The sequence below is a fragment of the Haliotis cracherodii genome, unplaced genomic scaffold (genome assembly GCF_022045235.1).
Source record: "Haliotis cracherodii isolate W230 unplaced genomic scaffold, xgHalCrac1.p SCAF_1, whole genome shotgun sequence".
Taxonomy (NCBI): domain Eukaryota; kingdom Metazoa; phylum Mollusca; class Gastropoda; order Lepetellida; family Haliotidae; genus Haliotis; species Haliotis cracherodii.
Window position 1 is genome coordinate 71237096 of NW_027266264.1, and position 22950 is coordinate 71260045.

Sequence of the window (22950 nt, forward strand, 5' to 3'; positions counted from 1 at the left end):
GACTCGATTATAAGCAATGAAATGATTTGCTATCATATTCAGATATGCTGACAATGAATGATTTACCATCACTGCTAAACTTAACAATCAGTACATAAGCAGTCTCATTTTTTCCCAAAACAAATCCATCACATTTTGTCTCCTTTGTTCTTCTATTGATGTCTTAGAACTTTAAAAAAAACAGCTGTATGTAGTCCAGAATCTAATGATATATGTTACAGATGCTCTTAATCCATCAACAGTGACTCGCACCTAGATTTGTTCATCCTTTCTTAAAAGCAGTCATCTTTCGGTAATTTTAGATAGTCAGCAGTTAAATTATTTCTGATACATCCTGATACGTCTCCAGTCACTTCCTTGACGTAAGGCTGCACAATTTTAATCATGACTGCAATCAAAACAGGAAGAATTGTCATTCCGGATTGCACATGACATGAAAGGCGAATATAAGTCGTCTATTATCTGCAATATTTCCCCAAGCCTGTTTCTTTCAAGTTTGGCTCGTCCATAAAAATGATGACAATCTTGTCTCTTTAAAATTCATGAAGGCTGTTTTTAACCCTGTGCCATTAGTCCTGTCTGTAAGTTCAAGGTCACCACAGTGTAATGCTATTCTCCTGAAACCACTAAGACTCCCCAATCTCCCGCCTTTCTGATTATCTTATAATCTTGTGTAAGCACATCTCTTTGTTTGTTCTTCTTGCTGCAGATTTTTGCTCTATTACATTTTGGTTGTCAGAAGATCACAGAGTTTAATACCCAGGTTGTCGGCAGTTCTGGTGCCCTGAGAATTGATTATAATCCAGATCCCTCCCAATGTCTCCTCTCAGTTTAATAAAGCCTAAGCCATCTTTGATAACTTCTTTTTATCACTTCCCCACTGATCTTTGCCGGTCTAGATTTCTAGAAATAACAATCAAACAAAAAGCCCTCCATGTACATTTGGGGGTGAGAGAGTGAAATATTGCATATCTGAACGAGATTAGGCGAGGGGGAAAAATACATGGAAAAACATTCCTGTGTGTCAGGTCTCCACAAGCCAAAGCAAAACAAATAATTCTGAGATTGCACTTGCAAGCACTAGGTTATATTTACTGAATATAATATGTCTGTGTTTCCATAACTCTTGCCAATATTTGGTGCTTCCATATGGCGGTGAGGGGGAGTGTTACTGATAAAATCTTACTTCAGATTACTGCTGCACTTAATGATTTTGTGCGTAATTTCATTCAGTGATTATTGGATTGGTTAAGACCAGTTCACTTCAAATTAGGTAATGACAAATTAATCAATAATGACTTAATGATTTATTTTTCAATTTGTTTTGTGGAATTTGATTGGTTGGAACATATTTTATTGACGAATGTGATGGTATTGGATTAGCCTGTAGCCATGGACCTGTGCATTACACACAAACATCTTTGTTTTATGTGACGCACTTTAGTGCTTCCAGGGGAGGTCGGGTAGCCTAGTGGTTAAAGCGTTTGCTCGTCACGCCAAAGATCCGGGTTCAAATCCCGACATGTGTACAATTTGTGAAGCCCATTTCTGGTGTACCCCGTCGTGATATAGCTGGAATATTGCTAAAAGCAGCATAAAACCATACTCAATCACCCTAGGAGCGGTCAGGTAGCCTAGTGTTTAAAGTGTTCACTCGTCACGCCAAAGACCCTGGTTCAATTCCCGCCAGGGTACAATGTGTGAAGCACATTTCTGGTGTCCCCCTATTGCTAAAAGCGGTGTAAGACCATACTCATTCACTCACTATAGTGCTTCCAGTACTCACACTGGATGCAGAATAAGAAACATTCTGCATCCCAAGGGACGCACAATAATATTCATTTTACCTACAGCGCATAAGGTACAGATATGGGTGTCCAAAGTCTTATCCATCAATCATGACCACTGTCCACAGGATCAATGATTCAATCCAGTAATTATCAAAACGTACAGTACACTACACAATCATTACTTTACAGGGCCCTCATTTTTCCTGCAAGGACCCTTAAAATTAATTGTTTGGGGTCCCCTGGACCTCCACTTTTCTAAGTCAAGGTTAAACTCTGAAACATGATGATAATGATTGCAGGCAACACTTGCTGTCATCATGTCTTTTCACTCTGATATGAAATAGCTCTGACATTGGACCAACCATTTGATATTTTGTGTTGGGGCTGGAATGTTTTAAAAAAACAAAAACAATTGTTTCTGAAAATAATGTCTACTCAGGGTTTGCAACCCCCTCACCCCCAAAAATTAGAATTGCCATTATTCAATGTACCGGGTATGGCTCCTTTCATGGAATGAAATTCTAATGGGTGCTACTGGTAGTGCTTACCCTTTTTGTGAACACTTGGTGTCACACTGATTTTCAGTGATCCATCCATATAATTTTCACCACTATTTTGACTGTTACGCTCATAGGAACCGGTTTTAGCAGATGATTGAGACGGATTATTCTCAGGCATTTACAGTTTATGTATATTGCATGCCTTGAAGCATTGAGAAAAAAGCATTGAACAAAAAGAACAACCCCAAAATGTGGTTCATTTATCCAAGCATGATAGGATACATATACAGTTAAAGGGGCGGTCGGGTAGACTTAGAGGTTAAAGCGTTTGGTCGTCATGCCGAAGACCCAGGTTCGATTCCCGACATGGGTACAATGTGTGAAGCCCATTTCTGGTGTCCCCTGTTGTGATATTGTGGGAATATTGCTAAAAGCGACGTAAAAACCATACTGACTCACTCACCACTGTTAAAGGGATTATTCCTATTTTCTGTTTTTGAAGTATGAGCTCTGTTTTATCTTGAAAGTAAAATCAAAGCATCTCTGTTGTCGGTATCAATTCCTTTAAGCAGATAAGTATGGAATATGACTTCAGATATGTATTTCAGTTGATAAATGTCATGTTACTGAGTCTTGTTCATATCTTTTAAGAGTCACCTCATCGTTTGCCGAAAGAGTATCAGAAATACTCTTATGTACAATGTTTTGTTTTCATGGGTTCAGTCATACACAGGTGATATTCTTCAGCCTAAGAACAGTTGAGCCCATTGAACTAGCTTGTCTGTTAGTTTGGATATTCTGGAAGGAAAGTGCTTTATCAGGGTGTCATCTAGATGTTCGCAAAGGTCAGTCTGCAGTCCCTGCACGACCGCAAATGTTTGTAAAAATTCCAAAAATAGTGGAAATGAAAATTTCCCCAATTCATCTTGTCATTATTGCCAATTTTTTATCTGTGCAAAGATGACTTGTAACTCACTGATAACACCGAGCAAAAGGTTTTGACACTTATTTTTGTAGAAATAAATGCAATGTGTAGATCATACTGGATTGAAGAAGATAAGGGCTTTAAAAATTCCAATCTCTTTACATAATAGTGCTTCTGAGTGTACTCAGTTGAAAAGGTTTAAGTCCCTGTTCAAGTTCATGTTAACTTCTGTCTAAAGACACTGACAAGATGGTGAGAGAATGATGTTGGCCTTCATGTCCATGAGACAGACAAACTAGCATGCCAGTGTTAATTATATCATATCATGTCAGCAACAGACCAATGTCTTGATCGTGAATAATCCACACTTAGGATCATATCTGGTAAAAAAATATGGCCTTGTTGAAAGCAGGAATCGTTGGCGCTCCAGTGAGTGTGTGGGCTGCCCTGAAGTTCACTGCGGTTGCATCCGACATGTTCCAAGTGTATCTGTCTCCCCAGCCTCTTCTCTTGCCATAGCTAGGCACAGCAGTTTATCTGGCAAATTTACAAAGGTCCTGAGTTGGTATTTTGCTGCTTGTGGAGTAGGGAGCTATCTTCCCCTGAGGAGATAAGCTATCTGAGCAACTGTACCTGTCAGTCAGACTGGGGAGCGAGCAGGAGGAAAATAATGTGTTCTGGGCTGAAAGTGTTCTCCTATCCTACCAACAGCCAAGATGTAATGTTGATGGTGATGTTGCTGATATACTCAAGTGTCCATGCCTGGGTGTCTGCATTACTGACGTGGCTCCTCCCGTTGGTCATGAGTCAGGGAAGGTAGCTGATGTATGTTTATGATGATAATGAGGACATGAGTGACTGACAGTGTTACGGTGATGAGTTTTTGTTGATAGTGGATTTGTTTGGTTGAAGGTAATATGTTACGATACATGCTATGATAGGGGTTATTTTTGTGGGAATCCAAGCAACATTTAGCCAATTACTCATTTGGTACATCCCATTTTGATGGTGTGTCAGAAGCGTTTTATTCAGACCCAGTCATTCTCATCTTCCAGCCTTTGTGTGCGATGTGTTTATTGCTGGATGATGCGGGAGCACTGAGGTGAAGTTATTGCAAAAATTAAAACTGCCGATACAGCAGAACTGTGCAATACATTCTTCCCATTATTAAAAATACACACAATTCCACCAAATTTTGATCTGTCAAGCTGATTGTGGATATTAAAGAAATTGCCCCCCTTGTATAGCCATCACACATACTTACTGCACCTGAGTTGCATATCAGACAATGCGAGTGTTGACAAACACCATGCATATTGGCTTATCTGCACATCTAGATGAGGGTTGTGTAGGGGAAGCAACTTGTCGGTGATGACAGATGACAGGCTATCGCAGATTACATGATAGCTCTGATAGAGGGGCTGATTGTGACAAAAAATACTCTTTTCCATTTGGTGATCAGGCTTGAGAAAGTATTGTTGACAAATTGCTGAAACATGCACCAAGAGACAAATGGGTTGGCAGTCCTTGATTTTTGTAATGTACAAGTATAAACTGGTGTTTGTCTTAGAGTGTATTGTTGTTATGTTCAGTTTGTAATGTGGTTTATGTCTGTTTATTACTGAGTGGACCTAGGAGGGAATCGCTGACAGCCTTGTACTGTGGTCTTCATGTGTTTGGGTTTGTTTAAGGCCTTTGTCATCTAGTCTTATCGCTTGTGACGAAGCCTTTACCTTCAGATTAGAGATACTACTGAGATATATATCGGGACCTGCTCAGAGGCTGATATGCAGCCCCAAGCCTGCCACAGATGACAGTAAAATTTCCCAATTTTAATTGAAAGTTTCCCAATTCTTCAGAATTTACAAAAATAAGAACATTAAAATAATCCAATTTTGACCAGTATCATGATTTTGTACCCAATTTGCCTGCCAAATGCACTCAGTTTGAAATCCCAGATAAATATGTATTAAATACCACGAAAACTCTTATATTTGAACAGCATCACACGGAACATCAGTTGATGGTGTTTATGGAAGTTTCTCTGAATATAAAAACATAATTGATTTTGTATGGAAGTTTAAAGAAATATTTTCAATATAGAATACAGAATTATAGATACATATGCATTTATTTTACATTATGTATGTCAGGTTCTGATTGGCTGAGACCCATTCTGTTATTTTCAATGTACCCCCAAACATGTAAGGTACATTTCTTATGTTCCCTGCTTGAATTGCCAAACTGTTGGCATCACATTTGCAACATACCAACCACAGTTTTGTATCTTGAAATAATTATGTAAGATGCCATTCTCTGGATATTTATAATATTTTCCAAATGAACTAGATCTAGGGTGAATAACTCTTTAGTTTTTCTGTTGTCTGCTATTTTTTGATAAATGCGCAAAATGAACACAGTGGATAAATGCCCTTGGGCTTGGGGAACATAAACTAACATAGAGGATACGTCAACCAATGGCCCCCTCGAGACGGATGGACAAAGTATAGTGCATCAGTTAAGCATGCCATTAGGAGATTGCCAAAATTCATTGTCAAAAGTGTTTAAACAATCATACATGGTATGAAAGTATTAGGGACATGTTTTTTTGGCTCACTCTGGATGTACACATGTCTGTATTCTAAGGCAGATTTGGTCTGCAATATCTCATGCTAGTGGTCAGACCTATTTATGTTTATCGGTACCAATACCAATATGTGTGAAAAATGTCATTGACATATTGTATGATTTGTTTTGTTTGTTACTTTTTTTACTCCGCTCTGGGCGATATTCCAGCTATATGACGGTGGTTTGAAAATAATCAAATCTTGACCAGACAATTTGGTGATGGACATGATCATAGATCAATGAAATGCTCTAACATGCATCATCCAAGTCAGTGAGTCGACCCGTGAAGATCCAGGGTAGAAGAGGTCTTCAGCAACCCATGCCTGCCAAGATAGACGACTATGCTTGTCGTAAGAGGCGACTAGCGGGATTGGGTGGTCAGGCTTGCTGACTTGCATGATGCATGTCATCGTATCGCAATTATGTGGATTGATGCTCATGATATCAATCACTGGATTGTCTTGTCCAGACTCGATCATTTACAGACCGCCATCATATAGCTGGAATATTACTGAGTGCGGCATTAAACAAACAATGTCAGTGAGTCTGACAACCTGATCCTATTTAATAGTCATCCCTTAGGACAAGCAGGGGTCTTCACTGGGGTGTAGTGTACAACCTATGTTGTGTCAGTATTGGTTGTTGCTGATGCTGTCATTTGTGTGTCATAATTGTGCTCATGATGCTAGTAACTGGTTTGCCGTGTCCAGACTTGATTATTTACAAGGCATTGTTATATATTGGGATATTGACCAAGTATCAAACAAAATTCCCTCTCTCACAAATATGCATTATGGACTTTCTGAATTACAAAGTTGAAGGTGGTAGAGACCTGATATTTGTTACAACTGTAAAGTACATATGTCTGTATCTGTTCCAGAGAGATGCAGAAAGCCGACGCAACCAACTGATGAGAGACATGGCTCAGCTGAGGCTTCAGGTATGTCTGCAGAGTTGATGGAGATGAATACAATAAGTACCACCTCTAGCTCAACACTAGTTCAAGTGCAGCTCTTGTCCATCTGTAGCTAATGTCTAGCCACCACTTGAGAGGAGATGATATGGATATCCTTATAGCGGTAGTGATTTGAAAGTGGCTTGAGTGACCTTCATGTAAGTTCAAGGTCACAGTGAAGGTTATGCATAAAATATGTTCACCATGTTCAGGAACATGCCTTTTCCTGCACATATTTTTGGAATTTTTTCAAGTTGTTGTTATATTTTGATGACAGCCTTATGATAATGGTAGTATGTCACAGTGACATTCTTCCTGTGAGTAGCACATTGAATTCCACCTTGAGTATCCTGCTGCAGTAGGAATGTTCTTGAAATACTTGTATTTCATTGTAATAGTCACATTCACTCCCAGGGTCATACACTAAAAACTGTATGATGTTCAAGATAACTTACGAAGTGTTTCCTGTAGTCAGATGAAATTTAGGACATGTAGTCCAAAAGGGGTGGTATTGAAGTGGTAAAGTTTTCCTGTACCTTCATCTGAGGTTAGATCAGTGCAGAGGTTTTTCGACTTTCGACTCCTTTCTGTACTGAATCAAGCCCGAGGTATCACCTATGTTTTCAACAAGTATAATGACCAAGCATATGATTACTTTATTTTGAAGGTCAAGGTCATTAATGTCTTATGAAGGAAGATGGAGGCATGGGATTTTCTATATGATTCAGTGACAGTTAAGAAGGCGGTGAATTAATGAAGGCAGTCACCGAGTTCATAGAGTTGAAGGATAAAGCTTGCTTGATATAAATGTTACTGGCACCTATACTGAAATGCTGTATTGAAAGAGTGAAGAAGGTGAAATCCTTAAGTCATCTGTGTCTCATGGGGTTTCTGTTTTAAAGATGTAATGCATTGGGAGGTATTTTCACAAAGTGGAAGTGATGTTATAAAACAGGAAGTGCTAGCTAGAAGCAATGGACTGACTGTTTAAGATCATCTTGCTTAATGGTTTTCTCAAACCGGTAATCATGGTATAAATAGATTTAAACCAAAGTGCATCTAACTTTCATATTAAGTCAGATAGAAGAATAGGACTTACTGTTTAAGAGTACAGTATGTATGTGTTTTTCCCAACCAGAACTGATATCCTTAAGCCAGAAGTGCAAACCAGACATTATGTCATAAGGCAGGAAGTGATGTCATCAGACCAAAACTGCATATGAGTTTCTCTGTTTGGTTAGAGAGAGGAGTGGGACCTTCAGGTTGTAGGTCAAGTGCTTTTATGACCATAAGTAATGTCAGGTAATACATGTAGGTTCCTCTATGTTAGCTAGAGGGACTTTAATCGGGTTGGAGATTGTAGTTGGTATGTATTTCCCCAACTGAAGGTAATGATGTCACACCGGAAATACTAGGTATGTGGCGACGCCTGGGGCCTTCTGGAAATGGGGTACTTCTGTTTTTTGCAAGTACTTAAGTACACATTGTGAAAAATATTTATTTGTCTGCCATATGACAAACAACGCTTTCATCTTCTGAAAAATTATTTCTGATATATCTGTAAAGCCAAACTTGATTTGGTCTTGAGGAATCTTGCTTGAATTGTCTCTGATATCTATGGTCAAGTCATAGCTTGAAACAATAAGCTTAAACACCTCTGTGTTTAGTAAGTTGCATACTCCAATGATTATGTTGTGGCCCTTAAAACAGTGTAATCTTTGACCTATAAACATTTCCAATGAAACATGACCTTATTTACTTGAGCATATTCTGTTGTAAAATATGTTAAATTCATGCAAATAATCATTATTCTGGAGGTACTTGTTGAAGTATTGGAACTAACCTATGTTACTGTGGTAGATAGTAATTGATAGATATGTTGATAATGTTTTGTTTGTTTACTTTACTTGATCATGTGACAAGGTCTCAATTGTCACAGTAGTTTGAGAGTCGGCTTTCAACACAGTGTTGTACCGCCTGATACGGGACACCTGTCAGTCAACGGGTTCAGAGAAAGGTTGTGTGTTACATTGTTTTTAAGTGACAAAGTAGGTGTTGATGACTGTTGCTGTACATGTCATCAGTCAGGAATGACAAGTGTTTCAACTTCTGGACAGATATTTATTGCATTTCCGTGTCTTATGACCAGGTAATAGGAATATGTAGTTCATTGAAATATGCATGGCTTCACATTATATGATTTGTTGTAGTGTAAGGTTTGTAACTTTAGGCAAATATCTTCAAAGATCCAACCATAATGTAATGTGGGTTGATGCATTTCAAATTTTTAAAAGGAAATTAGACTATACAAAAATTAAGTGTTTTGAATATACTGAAGGATGTTGTATTGAATATACTGATGATGTATTGTTGAAGATACTGAAGGATTTTGTTTTGAATATACTGATGGTTGTTGTGTTGAATATACTGATGTGTTGAATATACTGAAGGATGTTGTGTTGAATAAACTGATGTTTGTGTTGAATATACTGAAGGATGTTGTGTTGAATATACTGATGGTTGTTGTGTTGAATATACTGAGGGATGTTGTGTTGAATATACTGAAGGATGTTGTGTTGAATATACTGAAGGATGTTGTGTTGAATAAACGGATGGTTGTGTTGAATATACTGAGGGATGTTGTGTTGAATATACTGAAGGATGTTGTGTTGAATATACTGAGGGATGTTGTGTTGAATATACTGAGGGATGTTGTGTTGAATATACTGAAGGATGTTGTGTTGAATATACTGATGTGTTGAATATACTGAAGGATGTTGTGTTGAATAAACTGATGTTTGTGTTGAATATACTGAAGGATGTTGTGTTGAATATACTGATGGTTGTTGTGTTGAATATACTGGAGGATGTTGTGTTGAATATACTGAAGGATGTTGTGTTGAATATACTGATGGTTGTTGTGTTGAATAAACTGAAGGATGTTGTGTTGAATATACTGAAGGATGTTGTGTTGAATATACTGAAGGATGTTGTGTTGGGGAGTGTGATGAATGATATGCTGATTGGTGTTGTATTGGATATGCTGATGGTTGTTGTATTGGATAAGCTGATAGTTGTTTTGGATATGCTGATGGTTGTTGTAATGGGTATGCTGATGGTTGTTGTATTGGATATGCTGATGGTTGTTGTAATGGGTATGCTGATGGTTGTTGTATTGGATATGCTGATGGTTGTTTTGGATATGCTGATGGTTGTTGTAATGAGTATGCTGATGGTTGTTGTATTGGGTATGCTGATGATTGTTGTAATGGGTATGCTGATGGTTGTTGTATTGGGTATGCTGATGGTTGTTGTATTGGATAAGCTGATGGTTTTTGTATTGGGTATGCTGATGGTTGTTGTATTGGATATGCTGATGTTTGTTGTATTGGGTATGCTGATGGTTGTTGTATTGGATATGCTGATGGTAGTTTTGGATATGTTGATGGTTATTGTATTGGGTACAGTGATGGATGATATGCTGATGGTTGTTGTCAGGCTGAGGTGAGCCAGCTGGAAGGGTCCCTACAGGAGTCAGAGCAGCCCATGTTCCCTCCGTACCTGATCACCGACACCTCCGCCCTGTGCTCCTCTCTCCCACTCGTCAAACAGCTCATCCTCAGTGCCAGGGGCATCATGGTCATCCCTCTCTCAGGTAGGTCCACAACCTTTAGGCCAGTCTGCTACTGTGGGAGCTTTGTATATGACGACCTATCAACCAGCCTGCTGCCATGTGTGGGACTCAGTATTTTGTATATATGACGACCTGTTAGCCAGCCTGCTGCCATGTGTGGGGCTCAGTACTTTGTATATGACGACCTGTTAGCCAGCCTGCTGCCATGTGTGGGGCTCAGTTCTTTGTATATGACGACCTGTTGGCCAGCCTGCTGCCGTGTGTGGGGCTCAGTACTTTGTATATGACGACCTGTTAGCCAGCCTGCTGCCGTGTGTGGGGCTCAGTACTTTGTATGTGCTGTTGTGTGGTTGTAGTATTTACAGTGGTATGGCATCACTGTGTTCCAGGCAGCAAACTGTGTATACATACTGGCAGACCCGTGAACATCTGAGGTAGAAAAGGTCTTTAGCAACCCATGCTTGCTGTAAAAGGCGACTATGCTTGTCGTAAGAGGCAACTAAAGGGATCGGATGGTCAGGTTTGCTGACTTAGCTGATGCATGTCATTGATCCCAATTGCGTGGATCTATGCTCATAATATTAATCACTGGATTGTCTGGTCCAGACTCGATTATTTACAGGCTGCCGTCATATAGCTGGAATATTGCTGAGTGTGGCGTTAAACAACAAACCAAACCAACCAAAACATACTGTCACTCTTGCACTCTTGCACTTAGGACAGGTATGGTGTGTCCCATATATTGATATATATGGTGACAGGCTGTTACATATTGCATCATTTATCTTGCTAGGTATTACTATGTTAAGTACTGGTGTTTCAGTGATTGACAGTTTGGACTTTATGAAGAAAGAGAGCTCTGGAGCCCGGGAGGCTATTCGATGGCTGGAGAATGAGTTCAGGAAAGGGAACAGGTATGTCAGGAGCTGTATATCATGGAGGACAATCATATTTTCCAGTGAATATGCTTGGTTGCTTATCATTAGAGGCAACTAAATGGATTGAGTGGCCAGGCTCGGTGACTTGGTCGATAGCAATTTGCATGGATTGATATGCGTGATGTAAATCACTTGATTATCTGGTCCAGACTCGATATTGCACACATAGCCGTCATATAGGTAGAATAGAGGGGTTTCAGAGTTATCCCGTCATGCCCTGCGCGCCGCCATGTTGCTTGTATTCACGTCCCTAGCAACAATAGTGTCATAAGCAACACACTCACTCTACAATCGTCAACGTCTGTCTGCTCCTGTCTGTCATCTTGCAATCGTCTGTCATTGATAGTTACGCTAATTTATTGAATAAAGTATCTCGTATAACATATCTCAAGAAGACTGACGTGATCGACAAAGAAGATCTGTACAGGATTCCAAAATCGAAATGGAGTGACAACCACAAGCATTTGCCGGCAACTAACTACATCGACATCGTCAACTATCTGGTATTCAGCCCGAGTCCTTTTTGTAGTTTAGCAGATATCAGAAGCTTGGAAGCCTATGATAGATGTATGTGTTTGGGTACGAGACATTGTCTGGTATGTGCAATTGTCCGTCGAAGATGGAAGGGCCATTCACGTCGAAATTTCAAAAGTAAGTAAACAACAGCTTACCTACATCCTTTACAACTGATACTGTACAAGGGCCCAGACAATACATAATGTGTGTTTACATAGTGATAACATTCGGATGGGTTACGGGGATATAATAAAGGCAGTTGGACAAATTAATTAACAGCTCGAGATAATATTTCAGACAGAATCCAAAATGTCTTCAGCAAGTCATTGTAAAATTATACTCATTCAAATTAGACTTCACAATCCTATAATAAAACGTCTTAATGCTCAGTCCATATTATGATGAAGTATAAGAATTGAGAATACTATCATTTTCATTCACTTTTTGAATGTAATATAGAATCTAAATTTTATATCTGAAATAAAATTAACTCCTCCGCTGTATGTTTACAGGTAAAGCATTCCCAGCGCTTGAATGAAGCTCCATTGCACCCCTGGTTCATCACTGATGACACGGGCAAAGTTTTTTCAGCCCACTGCAACTGTATGGCAGGTTTGGGAGAATCATGCACACATGTAGCAAGTGTGATGTTTGCTGTTGAAGCTATTGTTAGACTAAGGGAAAGTACAACCGTAACACAGGAACCAGCCTACTGGAAACTTTCAGCTTTGATGAAAAAGTTTGACTATGCAGACATTGATTTTACCTCTTCAAAGACATTGAAGAAGAAAGTTGACTTGTTCATTGATGATTCATCTGCTACATGTTCAAGTTCATCAAGTGCCAAACTTACCCATAAGTGAGAACCTGCATCTACACAGAATTTGGACACCTTTCTTCATACTATTAATGCAGACAGACCATCTTGTCTAGCAGTTCATAGTGATTAAAGTGATCAAGATGTACCTGTACCACTACAACCACAATTTCCACAAGTGATTTTTAAAGATTGTTGTACAAGTAACAAATGAATGAAGCGCAAACACAATAGTGAAGAATGATGTGTTGATTTCAGTAACTTTACCTGATCGATTTAACTTTTCAGTGTGACTCAGTCCTTGCTGATCATCAAGCAACTTGTTCTGTATCTGAGCTGGCAAACCATGTCTTAATGAAACTTGTTCTCAAAAAGATATTCATGTGATATAATGTTGAGCAAAATGTACAAATTAAAACTAAAAAATTACTGACTATATCTCAGCATGTTCAGAATTAGATTTATTTCTACTTTTGACAGATTGTACATTGGGTCAGTAATTCAAAGTGATATGTATGAAATATTTTCTGTTAATCTGCCAAGTAGGTCAAAGACATACAAACACTTGCAGCAAAATTACTGAGTGAACGAAATATCACTAATCCCATTTCAATGTGATGTAATTTCATTGACAATTAGTTTTATCTGATATAACTGCATGATCTGTTTGAATGATAATACATCCCTGATGAAATTATCAATTCATATTGTTAAAAAATTATTTCAAGTGAAGCACAGTGGTGCTTGGCACAGAATGAACATGGGCTAATCTAAATCAGATGTATATATGCAATACAAGGCAGTGGGGTTTTAGGTAACACTAAACATGTCTAGGGTGTTTTATTCCTGAATCATAATTATGAAATCATTAAACACATTTAACATTTTGTTTATGTATTTAATCTTTTACAAGTCTGAGTAATAAACCTTCACTTGAATGGAACATGTATTTAATTTACACTGAGATCATATGTACACTTATAGCATGACACTGATGTTTTCATATTTTTAAAATTAAACATGAAAATCAAGAAGTCCTGGCAATAAACCTAATGTAACCACATGAAGACAGAACTTTCATACCTATGCTTTATAGCAAAAATGAATTAACCTTACAACCCTTTATTTTCTTACCATGTGTGTCCCATATTTCAATCACTAGACAAACGACAATCGACCAAAATAACATTTTTAGTTTACCTGTAGACGGAAGAAATGAGAACCCTTGTCGCCTTTGTCGCCCTTGTCATAGCCAAGTTTCAAACTGGGCATCCAGCCAGGATGGGTGAAGACCTGGAGAAGATTATTTATTTATTAACATTAACCATTACTTATTTAGCATCACAATAACACAATTTATTGTATGGAGGCATATGCAGTTCAGACATGATTCACATTGTTTACAGTGACAACATTTAGCCCTGATGGCCTGGTTGAAATAATGACCACTGATCACCGAGGATAGTTATATTGTCACCTTAAAATAATGATAATGCAAAGGCAATTAAAAAAAACTTATTTTATGTTGTACCACAAAAAACTACAGCAACGCTAGACATGATTTTAAGCAGACAGGGATAGGCCTAGTTGTACTTTTTACCTTCTATCCTTTTCAAATATTGAAAGCATACTCTGTTTCGAAGAACAGCAGAACATAATTTCACACTACAAAAAACCTACCTGTCATACCAATTTCAAACTTACTGCCAACAAAATGATCGCTGCATACGGGTATTGGGTATCCTTGAATGCCAGATCTTCCCTGTTGACACCTGCAAACCACAAACAGCGCCGTTTCTGACTGAGGTCCCTTATTTTCTCATCACTGTTATTGATTACAGCTGGGAATCTGAAAAAACTCTTCTTGTCTCTGTTTGCACGATTGCTGCAATTTATCACCGCACATGAAACAGGCATAAAAGGTTTAAAAAATATCTCGGGCGTGTTTACGTTTTGCGCTTGTTTAGTTTGACAACCAACATGGCAACCGCGCATTGCATCATGGGAACTGTAACGCCTCTATATTGTAGAATGCAGTGCTAAACATCAAGCAAAGAAGGCACTTTTTTTTTAACAAGAGACATCACAAAGTCATTGGGAAAAAAATAGCATCCCTTCGTCACTCAGTATCTCATGCTTGTCGTTAGATGTGACTAAAGATAGCCAGTGGTCAGGCTTGGTGACATGGGATAAGATCCTCATGTGGTCAGCCACTGGTCTGTCTGATCCAGACTGGATTATTTACTTGCCACTGTGATATTGCTGGAGCGTTAAAGGGAAATCGCTCACTCAGTCCTTAGTCATGTCAGTATCTTCTGATCATGGTTGAATCCAGACAAGATTATGATTGTTGGTCTGACTGCTGAGACAGTTGGGGCTTTCCACACACTTTAATCTGATGCTGTGATATACTGTTCACAACTGCATGGAAACCAACTAACTCACATGTTGTGAAGCAAAGTGTTCCCTCGTACTTTCTCGTTTAATAGAAATTGTCTATGGTTTCTAGGTACATCCGTGCTCAGAAGAGCAATGAGACATTGCCAGGCAACAACCAGAGGATGCTGAAGAAGAGGAACCGAGATCAGTGGTAGGAGGACTAGGGTCTCCAATGCTAAATCTTCTTGTAGTCAATGTTTGTAGTAATGTGTTCCAAGTGTAAAGATCATCACAACATTACTAGCTGAATGTACTGGTGTGCCTGGTCTACTACCTGGTCTACTACCTGGCTGCAGTTCCACAAAGCAGTCCTTGTGCTGCAACTGTCATAAGTAAAGTATAGGTTAGGATCGCCTTAGGCTTGTGGCACAGGGCATAGGCCATTGTGATGTAAAGCCCTGACATATGTCTGGTTTTGTCATAAGCTCCTGTCACTCAGTGGATTCAATTTGTTGCAGGTGTTTGAGTGAGATACTGAGTTGTTCCCGGTACCTGGCACAGCAGAGCGGGAACTTCAGCTCTGGGAGTGTTGTGGCCATCTTGACTGACCACAAGCTGGACACGGAGCAGACTCTCCCAGCCATCAGACACACCATAACAGCAAGCCGGCAAGAAGGTATTTCACCCTTTACCTCGGATAATTTAGTTTTAAGAAGTTATTGCAAATGTAGCGGTCATAATGGGATTCGAACCACAGACCTACTGATCCGAGGTCAGACGAATTGTCCATATGACCGAAGAGGTTAATCCATAAGCAAACTGACATGGTAAGGATGTCATCTGTGGGATGACTCCCCGCCCTGCTACACAAACAATTCCAAAATTTCATATGCCACTTTTGACACTTACTAGAAAATGGTGGAAAGAATGTAGGGCTGGGACGAGTCCAAATTTACTACCCGGGTACTCGACACACTACTACCCGGCCCTAACCGGATATCCGCTATAGGTCTCAAGAGTTGGGTACAAAATGTCCGAATGGGAATTGTTTTACTGCAGCCCTGGCAAAAACTATTTAGATACATGTATAAAACGATCTGATCATTCAGTTGATAGATGCTGTATCCTTACTCAAACATATAAAAGTTAGAACGAATGCTTGCACAATGAGAAAGAAATGTGAACATTAGCTATACTTGTAGTGTAACCATTGAGTTTTATTGTTAATGTCATTACAGCATATCACGTGACTAACCACGGGTAACCCAAGTACCCAAGTTACCCGTCCCAGCCCTAATAGAATGGTCGAATGTTTGGGGCTTGTGTTCACTTGGGAAGCAACAGTGTTCACACATGTCATATTTGAACAGTCTCTTGTGCCCCCTATATATGAACCCAGTGGGGTTCGGGAGCAATTGATTATCAATGCCCGATACAATGCCCACTAAAATGACTACACAGTATTATATGACTGATTGTGTGTCATTGTACCCTGGCCATTCTATCAATTACTGGTTGGGGCGGTCGGGTAGCCTAATGGTTAAAGCGTATGCTCATCACTCCGAAGACCCGGGTTCGATTCCCGACATGGGTACAGTGTGTGAAGCCCATTGCTGGTGTCCCCCGCCGTGATATTGCTGGAATATTGCTAAAAGCGGCGTAAAACCATACTCACTCACTCACTCAATTACTGGTTTGCCTCACCTTAACTATGACTTCTTACAGATTGCGATTATATAGCTGGAAAATTGCAAAATGTGGCATGGCATAAAGCAACATTCACTCCCTCCCTCGCTCAATAATGTATAATTATGGAGTTATGTTGATCTTGGAAACATCGCGTATAGAAATTCCCATCCTATTTTCCTATTTGTAGGTGTAAGCATTGAGAACATTGCTGACTTTGCCTCTCGCTGGAAGGAGGTCTGTAAGAGCAAAGGCTGAGACTACCACACAAGATCAGGGACTGATCCTCAAAACAAGCGCAAGGAATCCAGAGATACACTATCCAGATAGTATCTGGGACAGCCTATCTCAGAGTTGGGTAACCCAAGCAGTCTGAAGCCAGACAGTCAGTCAGGGCTACTGACGGTATGGAAGACTCTCCGGAGTCATCAGCCTCACTTGTACCAGTGGCAATCTGCGTACAACATGGAGAATAGGATTCTCATTCAACACAGGATTCGAATATTTGAGAAATATTGAAGTGATTTTTGCGGAAATCTTTTCTATTTCTCAACAGAGACCATAAAATATTGTATTCCAAGGCAGTATCAGGTGCAGCCGCATTCAACGATCAAGGAAGTTAGATGAGGAAATTGTTTCTCAGTAACAGAGGCGATGGTGTACCTGAAGTCAAGATGCTTGCCTATGGAATCCTCACAAAGAAACCTTTGAATAATTGGAGACTGTAACTTGGAGGCCAAGTTCATAATGGAAAGTCACCACTTTGCTAACTTGCACATGTGACTTGATTAGTGCTGCATGACATTTTGTAATATAATCAGAAGTGTTCGTGACAAGTTGACATGGTATCAATTTCTTGCTTTTACCTTATTTTATGAGCTATTGATGTTGTCTCCCTTGTTTAATTCATCATTAGAACCTTCTGATGTTTGTGATGTGTAGAAGCAAGGGACACAATACATCTGTGAATTATTTTACATGGTAATATATGTTCTCCAATCCATGTTCAGGAAGCCACTCCCAGAACCCTGCCCCACCCTTTGTCCTGTCCAATTCCCACCATTATAGTTTGGCGATCCAGCACCCCTACCCATATACATGGACACATCTGTGTCAGCCCTACAACCCTGACCATCACACTGTGCCCCCAATCAAGTTCCTGATTGTGAAGTTTGGAATAGCTCCTTCCCCATCTGAATGTCACCTAAGTGCCCATCCTCATCTTCTCCATCTCTCACAGTGGGATAATGCTTCCCTATCTCTACAATCTCCTTGCCTGCTGTCTCCTTCTCTGCAACCCTCACCCAAGACTACAGATTCACACTGCTATCCTTCTTCATCCTCCGAAGTGACAATTGCCTCACTGAACCCTGTTTGCATGACTACACTCCCCTGATGGCCCTCACCCTAGGTTAAACATTATCCTCATCCCCATCCTCCCCCAACCCAACAACCCCTGTTGCACCCCTATCCCCACCCATGCCTACCTGTGGCATCCCTATCCCCACCCATGCCTACCTGTGGCATCTCTATCCCCACCCATGCCTACCTGTGGCATCTCTATCCCCACCCATGCCTAACTGTTGCATCCCTATCCCCACCCATGCCTAACTGTGGTATCTCTATCCCCACCCATGCCTAACTGTGGTATCCCTATCCTCACCCATGCCTAACTGTGGCATCTCTATCCTCACCCATGCCTCACTGTGGCATCTCTATCCTTACCCATACCTAACTGTGGCATCTCTATCCCCACCCATGCCTAACTGTGGTATCCCGATGCCAACCCATACCTAACTGTGGCATCTCTATCCCCTACCATGCCTACCTGTGGCATCTCTATCCCCACCCATGCCTAACTGTTGCATCCCTATCCCCACCCATGCCTAACTGTGGTATCTCTATCCCCACCCATGCCTGTGGTATCTCTATCCCCACCCATGCCTAACTGTGGTATCCCTATCCTCACCCATGCCTAACTGTGGCATCTCTATCCTCACCCATGCCTCACTGTGGCATCTCTATCCTTACCCATACCTAACTGTGGCATCTCTATCCCCACCCATGCCTAACTGTGGTATCCCGATGCCAACCCATACCTAACTGTGGCATCTCTATCCCCTACCATGCCTAACTGTGGCATCGCTATCCCTATCCATGCCTACCTGTGGCATCCCTATCCCCCCATGCCTAACTGTGGCATCTCTATCCCCACCCATGCCTAACCGTGGCATCTCTATCCTTACCCATGCCTAACTGTGGCATCTCTATCCCCACCCATGCCTAACTGTGGCATCCCTATCCTCACCCATGCCTGACTGTGGCATCCCTATCCTCACCCATGCCTAACTGTGGCATTCTCTTTCCCCACCCATGCCTGACTGTGGCATTCTCTTTGATCACCCATGCCTTACTGTGGCATCTCTATCCTCACCCATGCCTAACTGTGGTATCTCTATCCTCACCCATGCCTGACTGTGGCATTCTCTTCCCCACCCATGCCTGACTGTGGCATTCTCTTTCCCCACCCATGCCTAACTGTGGCATCTCTATCCCCACCCATGCCTGACTGTGGCATCTCTATCCCTACCCCCGGCTGACTTCTGTATTCTGACCATCTCCCTTGAGAGGATACTGATTCAGCTTCACACATTTGTAAAGACCAGCATACAAGAGAACATATATGAAGACGTTATGTCTGTGTCGACAATGAAATTGCTCACAAACATTTGGAGGAACATGAGTATATTTTGTTATTTTCTAAGCAAACATTTGTTGGTTCAGGACAATGTATTATTCTCTGGTGTGTGTGCTTGTAGTTAATGCACTTTCTCTCATTTCAACATACGCTGAAATAGGAAGAACTGTATGCTTTGTGTGTTACCATAATATCCATTATTTTCTAGATGAGTCAGGTGTATGAACTTGTTTCATAAAATGTTTGGCAACAGTTATAAGTGCCGTAATATCACTTTAAATGTAGAAACTCGTCTCCATAGTTTCAATAAGCTTAAATAAACTCACCTACCAGGTTATTTAATTTGGGAAATGGTTAAAAGAAGGTTTAACTCCAAATTGGTAGGCTGTTCGGGGCCTCAACTAGTTAGTTTTTCTGATTTAAGTGAGCTTACGTAATTGCCTGCTTATCCAGCATCTGGTGTCAGGCGTCTATTCCCTTTGGTGGCGTCTGCAGACATCTTCTCCTTAGAAACCCCTCGTCTAATGAAGCTGGATTTTTATATGCTTCCTCCAAACAATAATGACACTTGAATTTTTTCAATGGTTTTGAATCTGATTTTTCAATATGACCACCATTAAGTTTTAACTTAAGACCTTTGCTCTTTGACCATGCTCCTAAATTTTTTCAAAATGCATTTCCGGGCACTGTGAACTTCATCTCCCCAGGAAGCACTGTCGGTGAAATTTCACATGTTGTCCCAACCAATGATGTCACCTGAATTTGTTCAAGGGGTTCCAGTCCAATTTTCGATATTGAAAAAAATATTTTTGCCAATAATAGAATCATTTTTGTCCAAAATGTCAGGAAATTTGGTACATATGTAGTTTGTAGTGGGGCTCAACTTCTCTGTTCTTTTGTAGTTATTTTAGGTTTTGACGTTTGCACTTTGTCCATACTGAAAGCTGAAACTTATAGCCCTTACTCAGCCATTTTTGTTCAGAATTAATTGCAGTTGGTATGTGTGTCTCAACACTGTGGGGCTTAACACATATGTTCCAGTTTTGATTATATTTTAAATTTGGACCTTGATTTGATTGGCACTTTGACCTTGATTTGATTGGCATTTGGACCTCAGACCTTGCTATTAAATTCAAAATTCTTTTCTTTTTTTATATTATAAACTGACTACCCAGGTGAGCTAGAGTTGGCACTGATCTTTACTTAGACTGGCAAGTTCTCTGGTGTCATTATAGAACTGTATGTATACTGCATATGGTATGTAGCTTTAATAGTTTATGTTACAATGTTAAAGTGTCAGAAGTTCATGTATGAAAAAAACCTGAAGTCTCAAAATTGATTTACTCTGGCCTTATCTGATTTAAAAAAAAACGGGATTAACATTTACACTTCCAAATGCAATCAATGTATTTTGCACATTTCATACAAGTAAATCCTCTCTCTTGCTATTCCAGGTCACTTTTCTCACTGAAACATTCAGGATAAAATACCCATAGTTGTTATACATGATTTCATGCAGCTGAATATATATTTGCTCCTGAGTCTTGGGGCATCTATCACAGTACAAGCTGATTGTCAAAGAGGTGTAGTGTTATTGAAGGCTGTTGTGAATTTATTACTTACTTGTACATACCTGACTTGGTGTCTTACCATTAGTGAATATGCCAGGTTACCATGGTAATTGTTATGAAATCGGTGTGCGTTTGAAAATGTTTGTTTTAAAGCAATATTATGGTAAAAGGGAAAATGCCAGCTTGCACAACTTAGGACTCTATTTGACACAGTTATGTCATCAACATGGCTTTCATTCAGACATTCTTTATTCAACATCTGTAGGATTCATTAAGGGCTAAAACATTATGGACATAACATGGACGGAAGTAATATTTGTCCTGAAGTGTTTTCCTTACTAAAACATGCTTTCTTGGGCAAGCTGGCCCTTTGAAACTGTATGGATGGTCGTTTGTATGATTCTTTGCACCTATTCTACAATTGTGAATTATACATATGGTCCTTTTTCAATGGGAAGTCGTTTTATTAATCTGAAATGTTTTCCTCTGAAGTCTCAGGTTCGATATTGGTACGATATGCACAGCCTTTGATCTCCACGTCATCACAGTTCAATGGAATGAATCTTTATCAAAGACCTTTTCAGGTGTAACTACAAGTTTATGACAACAAAGGCCTCAACATATTTATTCCTTATGGGTTCAATTTGTTTGTACAAAGGTAGGAACTCGTGGGCAAGTTGGGTTTGTTTGAATTGTGTCACTTTTCTGGAATGACAACATATGTATCCTGCAAATATACAACATTTAAACAATGTCATTGCAGAGTATATACAGCTTTGCACAATGGTAGAATTCTCTGTCAGTTTAAGCTAGAGGGGATTTTTTCCAATGAAACTGAACATATCAGCTGGACTCCTTTAGAAGGAACCATTTAATTATTTTTAAAGGGGGGTGTGAATTTAGGAGAAAAGAGGTAAGGGTACTTTTACCTACTATGATTATTTCAGTGTTATATTTGTGGAATAGAAAATTACAACTTCAAGTTAACACAATATCCCAGCTAAACAGACAGGAACAAGTCATACTATTGCATGTGACCTCGGTATCATGGTTTTCTAAATATGATGAATATATTGATGGAGCACTGCAGAATACATTTTCAAGGCAATTAACAAATTAGACAGTTTCTATACCAGCCTGTTTGCCATCAAGACACTTTGGTAAAGTGGGAGAGTGTTCTCTGATGAGAACTGTTCGGTGCATGTGAATATAGTATTGTTATATGAGGATGTTTTTGTCACTGAGGCTATTGAGAGTATATTTGATTGGACATTTTGTACACACAGATTTGCAAATGTTGACCCATATTATTGTGTCCATTCTGCAGTGAAAGATTTGCTGATTGTTCGTGCAAACTTCGGTCATGGTATTTTAACAAATGGAAAATGTAAAATATATTTCATTTGCAGAAATGTTATTGTACCTGTACAAGCTCTGTGATAAAGTCTGACTTTGAAGTTTGGGTGTCTTGTTATCTTATCAATGAGATAAAGAAATGATATTGTATTTTGTAAGTAGGACTATTAATGTGAAAAATTATTCATGTTTTTTTTCTCTGAATGACAGTCGCTAAGAGATTTACTTTTAAGATATAGCATCTCACTTTTGAACAGTTTTACATTATGAATTGTCATAAGTTTTTATTCTGCCCGAAAAAAAGGTGTGTTTAATCAGAAAAAAGTAGGGAGTTTTTCCTGGACTTGAACCAAGAAATGGAGATTACATACTAATAGAACCTTTTTTATAACAGGAGTAGTCTCCCCTAGACTGTTTTTGTCCTGGATACCCTCCTTTCACGTTTGATCAGTACTATAACACTTTGGTCGATTCAGTGAGGAATTATTTTAGTTGATTTTTCACGATTCTGATTTTTTTTTAAGGAAGGACAGAGTCATATCTTATAATTATTCCTC

The 22950-nt window shown here is 39.6% G+C and overlaps 1 protein-coding gene and 1 pseudogene across 2 annotated transcripts in view; both read left to right on the forward strand.

Moving 5' to 3' along the window:
* The window catches only part of LOC139467809 (nonsense-mediated mRNA decay factor SMG5-like), an 86884-nt gene extending 68202 nt beyond the window's left edge, over positions 1-18682 (forward strand). For both annotated transcript variants that reach the window (XM_071249346.1, XM_071249427.1), the window contains exons 21-26: positions 6724-6783; positions 10297-10453; positions 11256-11346; positions 15213-15293; positions 15601-15758; positions 16959-18682. In XM_071249346.1, coding sequence (XP_071105447.1) covers positions 6724-6783; positions 10297-10453; positions 11256-11346; positions 15213-15293; positions 15601-15758; positions 16959-17026 — 615 coding nt within the window. In that variant the 3' untranslated portion in view covers positions 17027-18682. The remainder of the gene's footprint in view (positions 1-6723; positions 6784-10296; positions 10454-11255; positions 11347-15212; positions 15294-15600; positions 15759-16958) is intronic.
* On the forward strand, positions 11485-12917 carry LOC139473603 (uncharacterized; annotated as a pseudogene).
* Positions 18683-22950: the final 4268 nt, after the last annotated feature.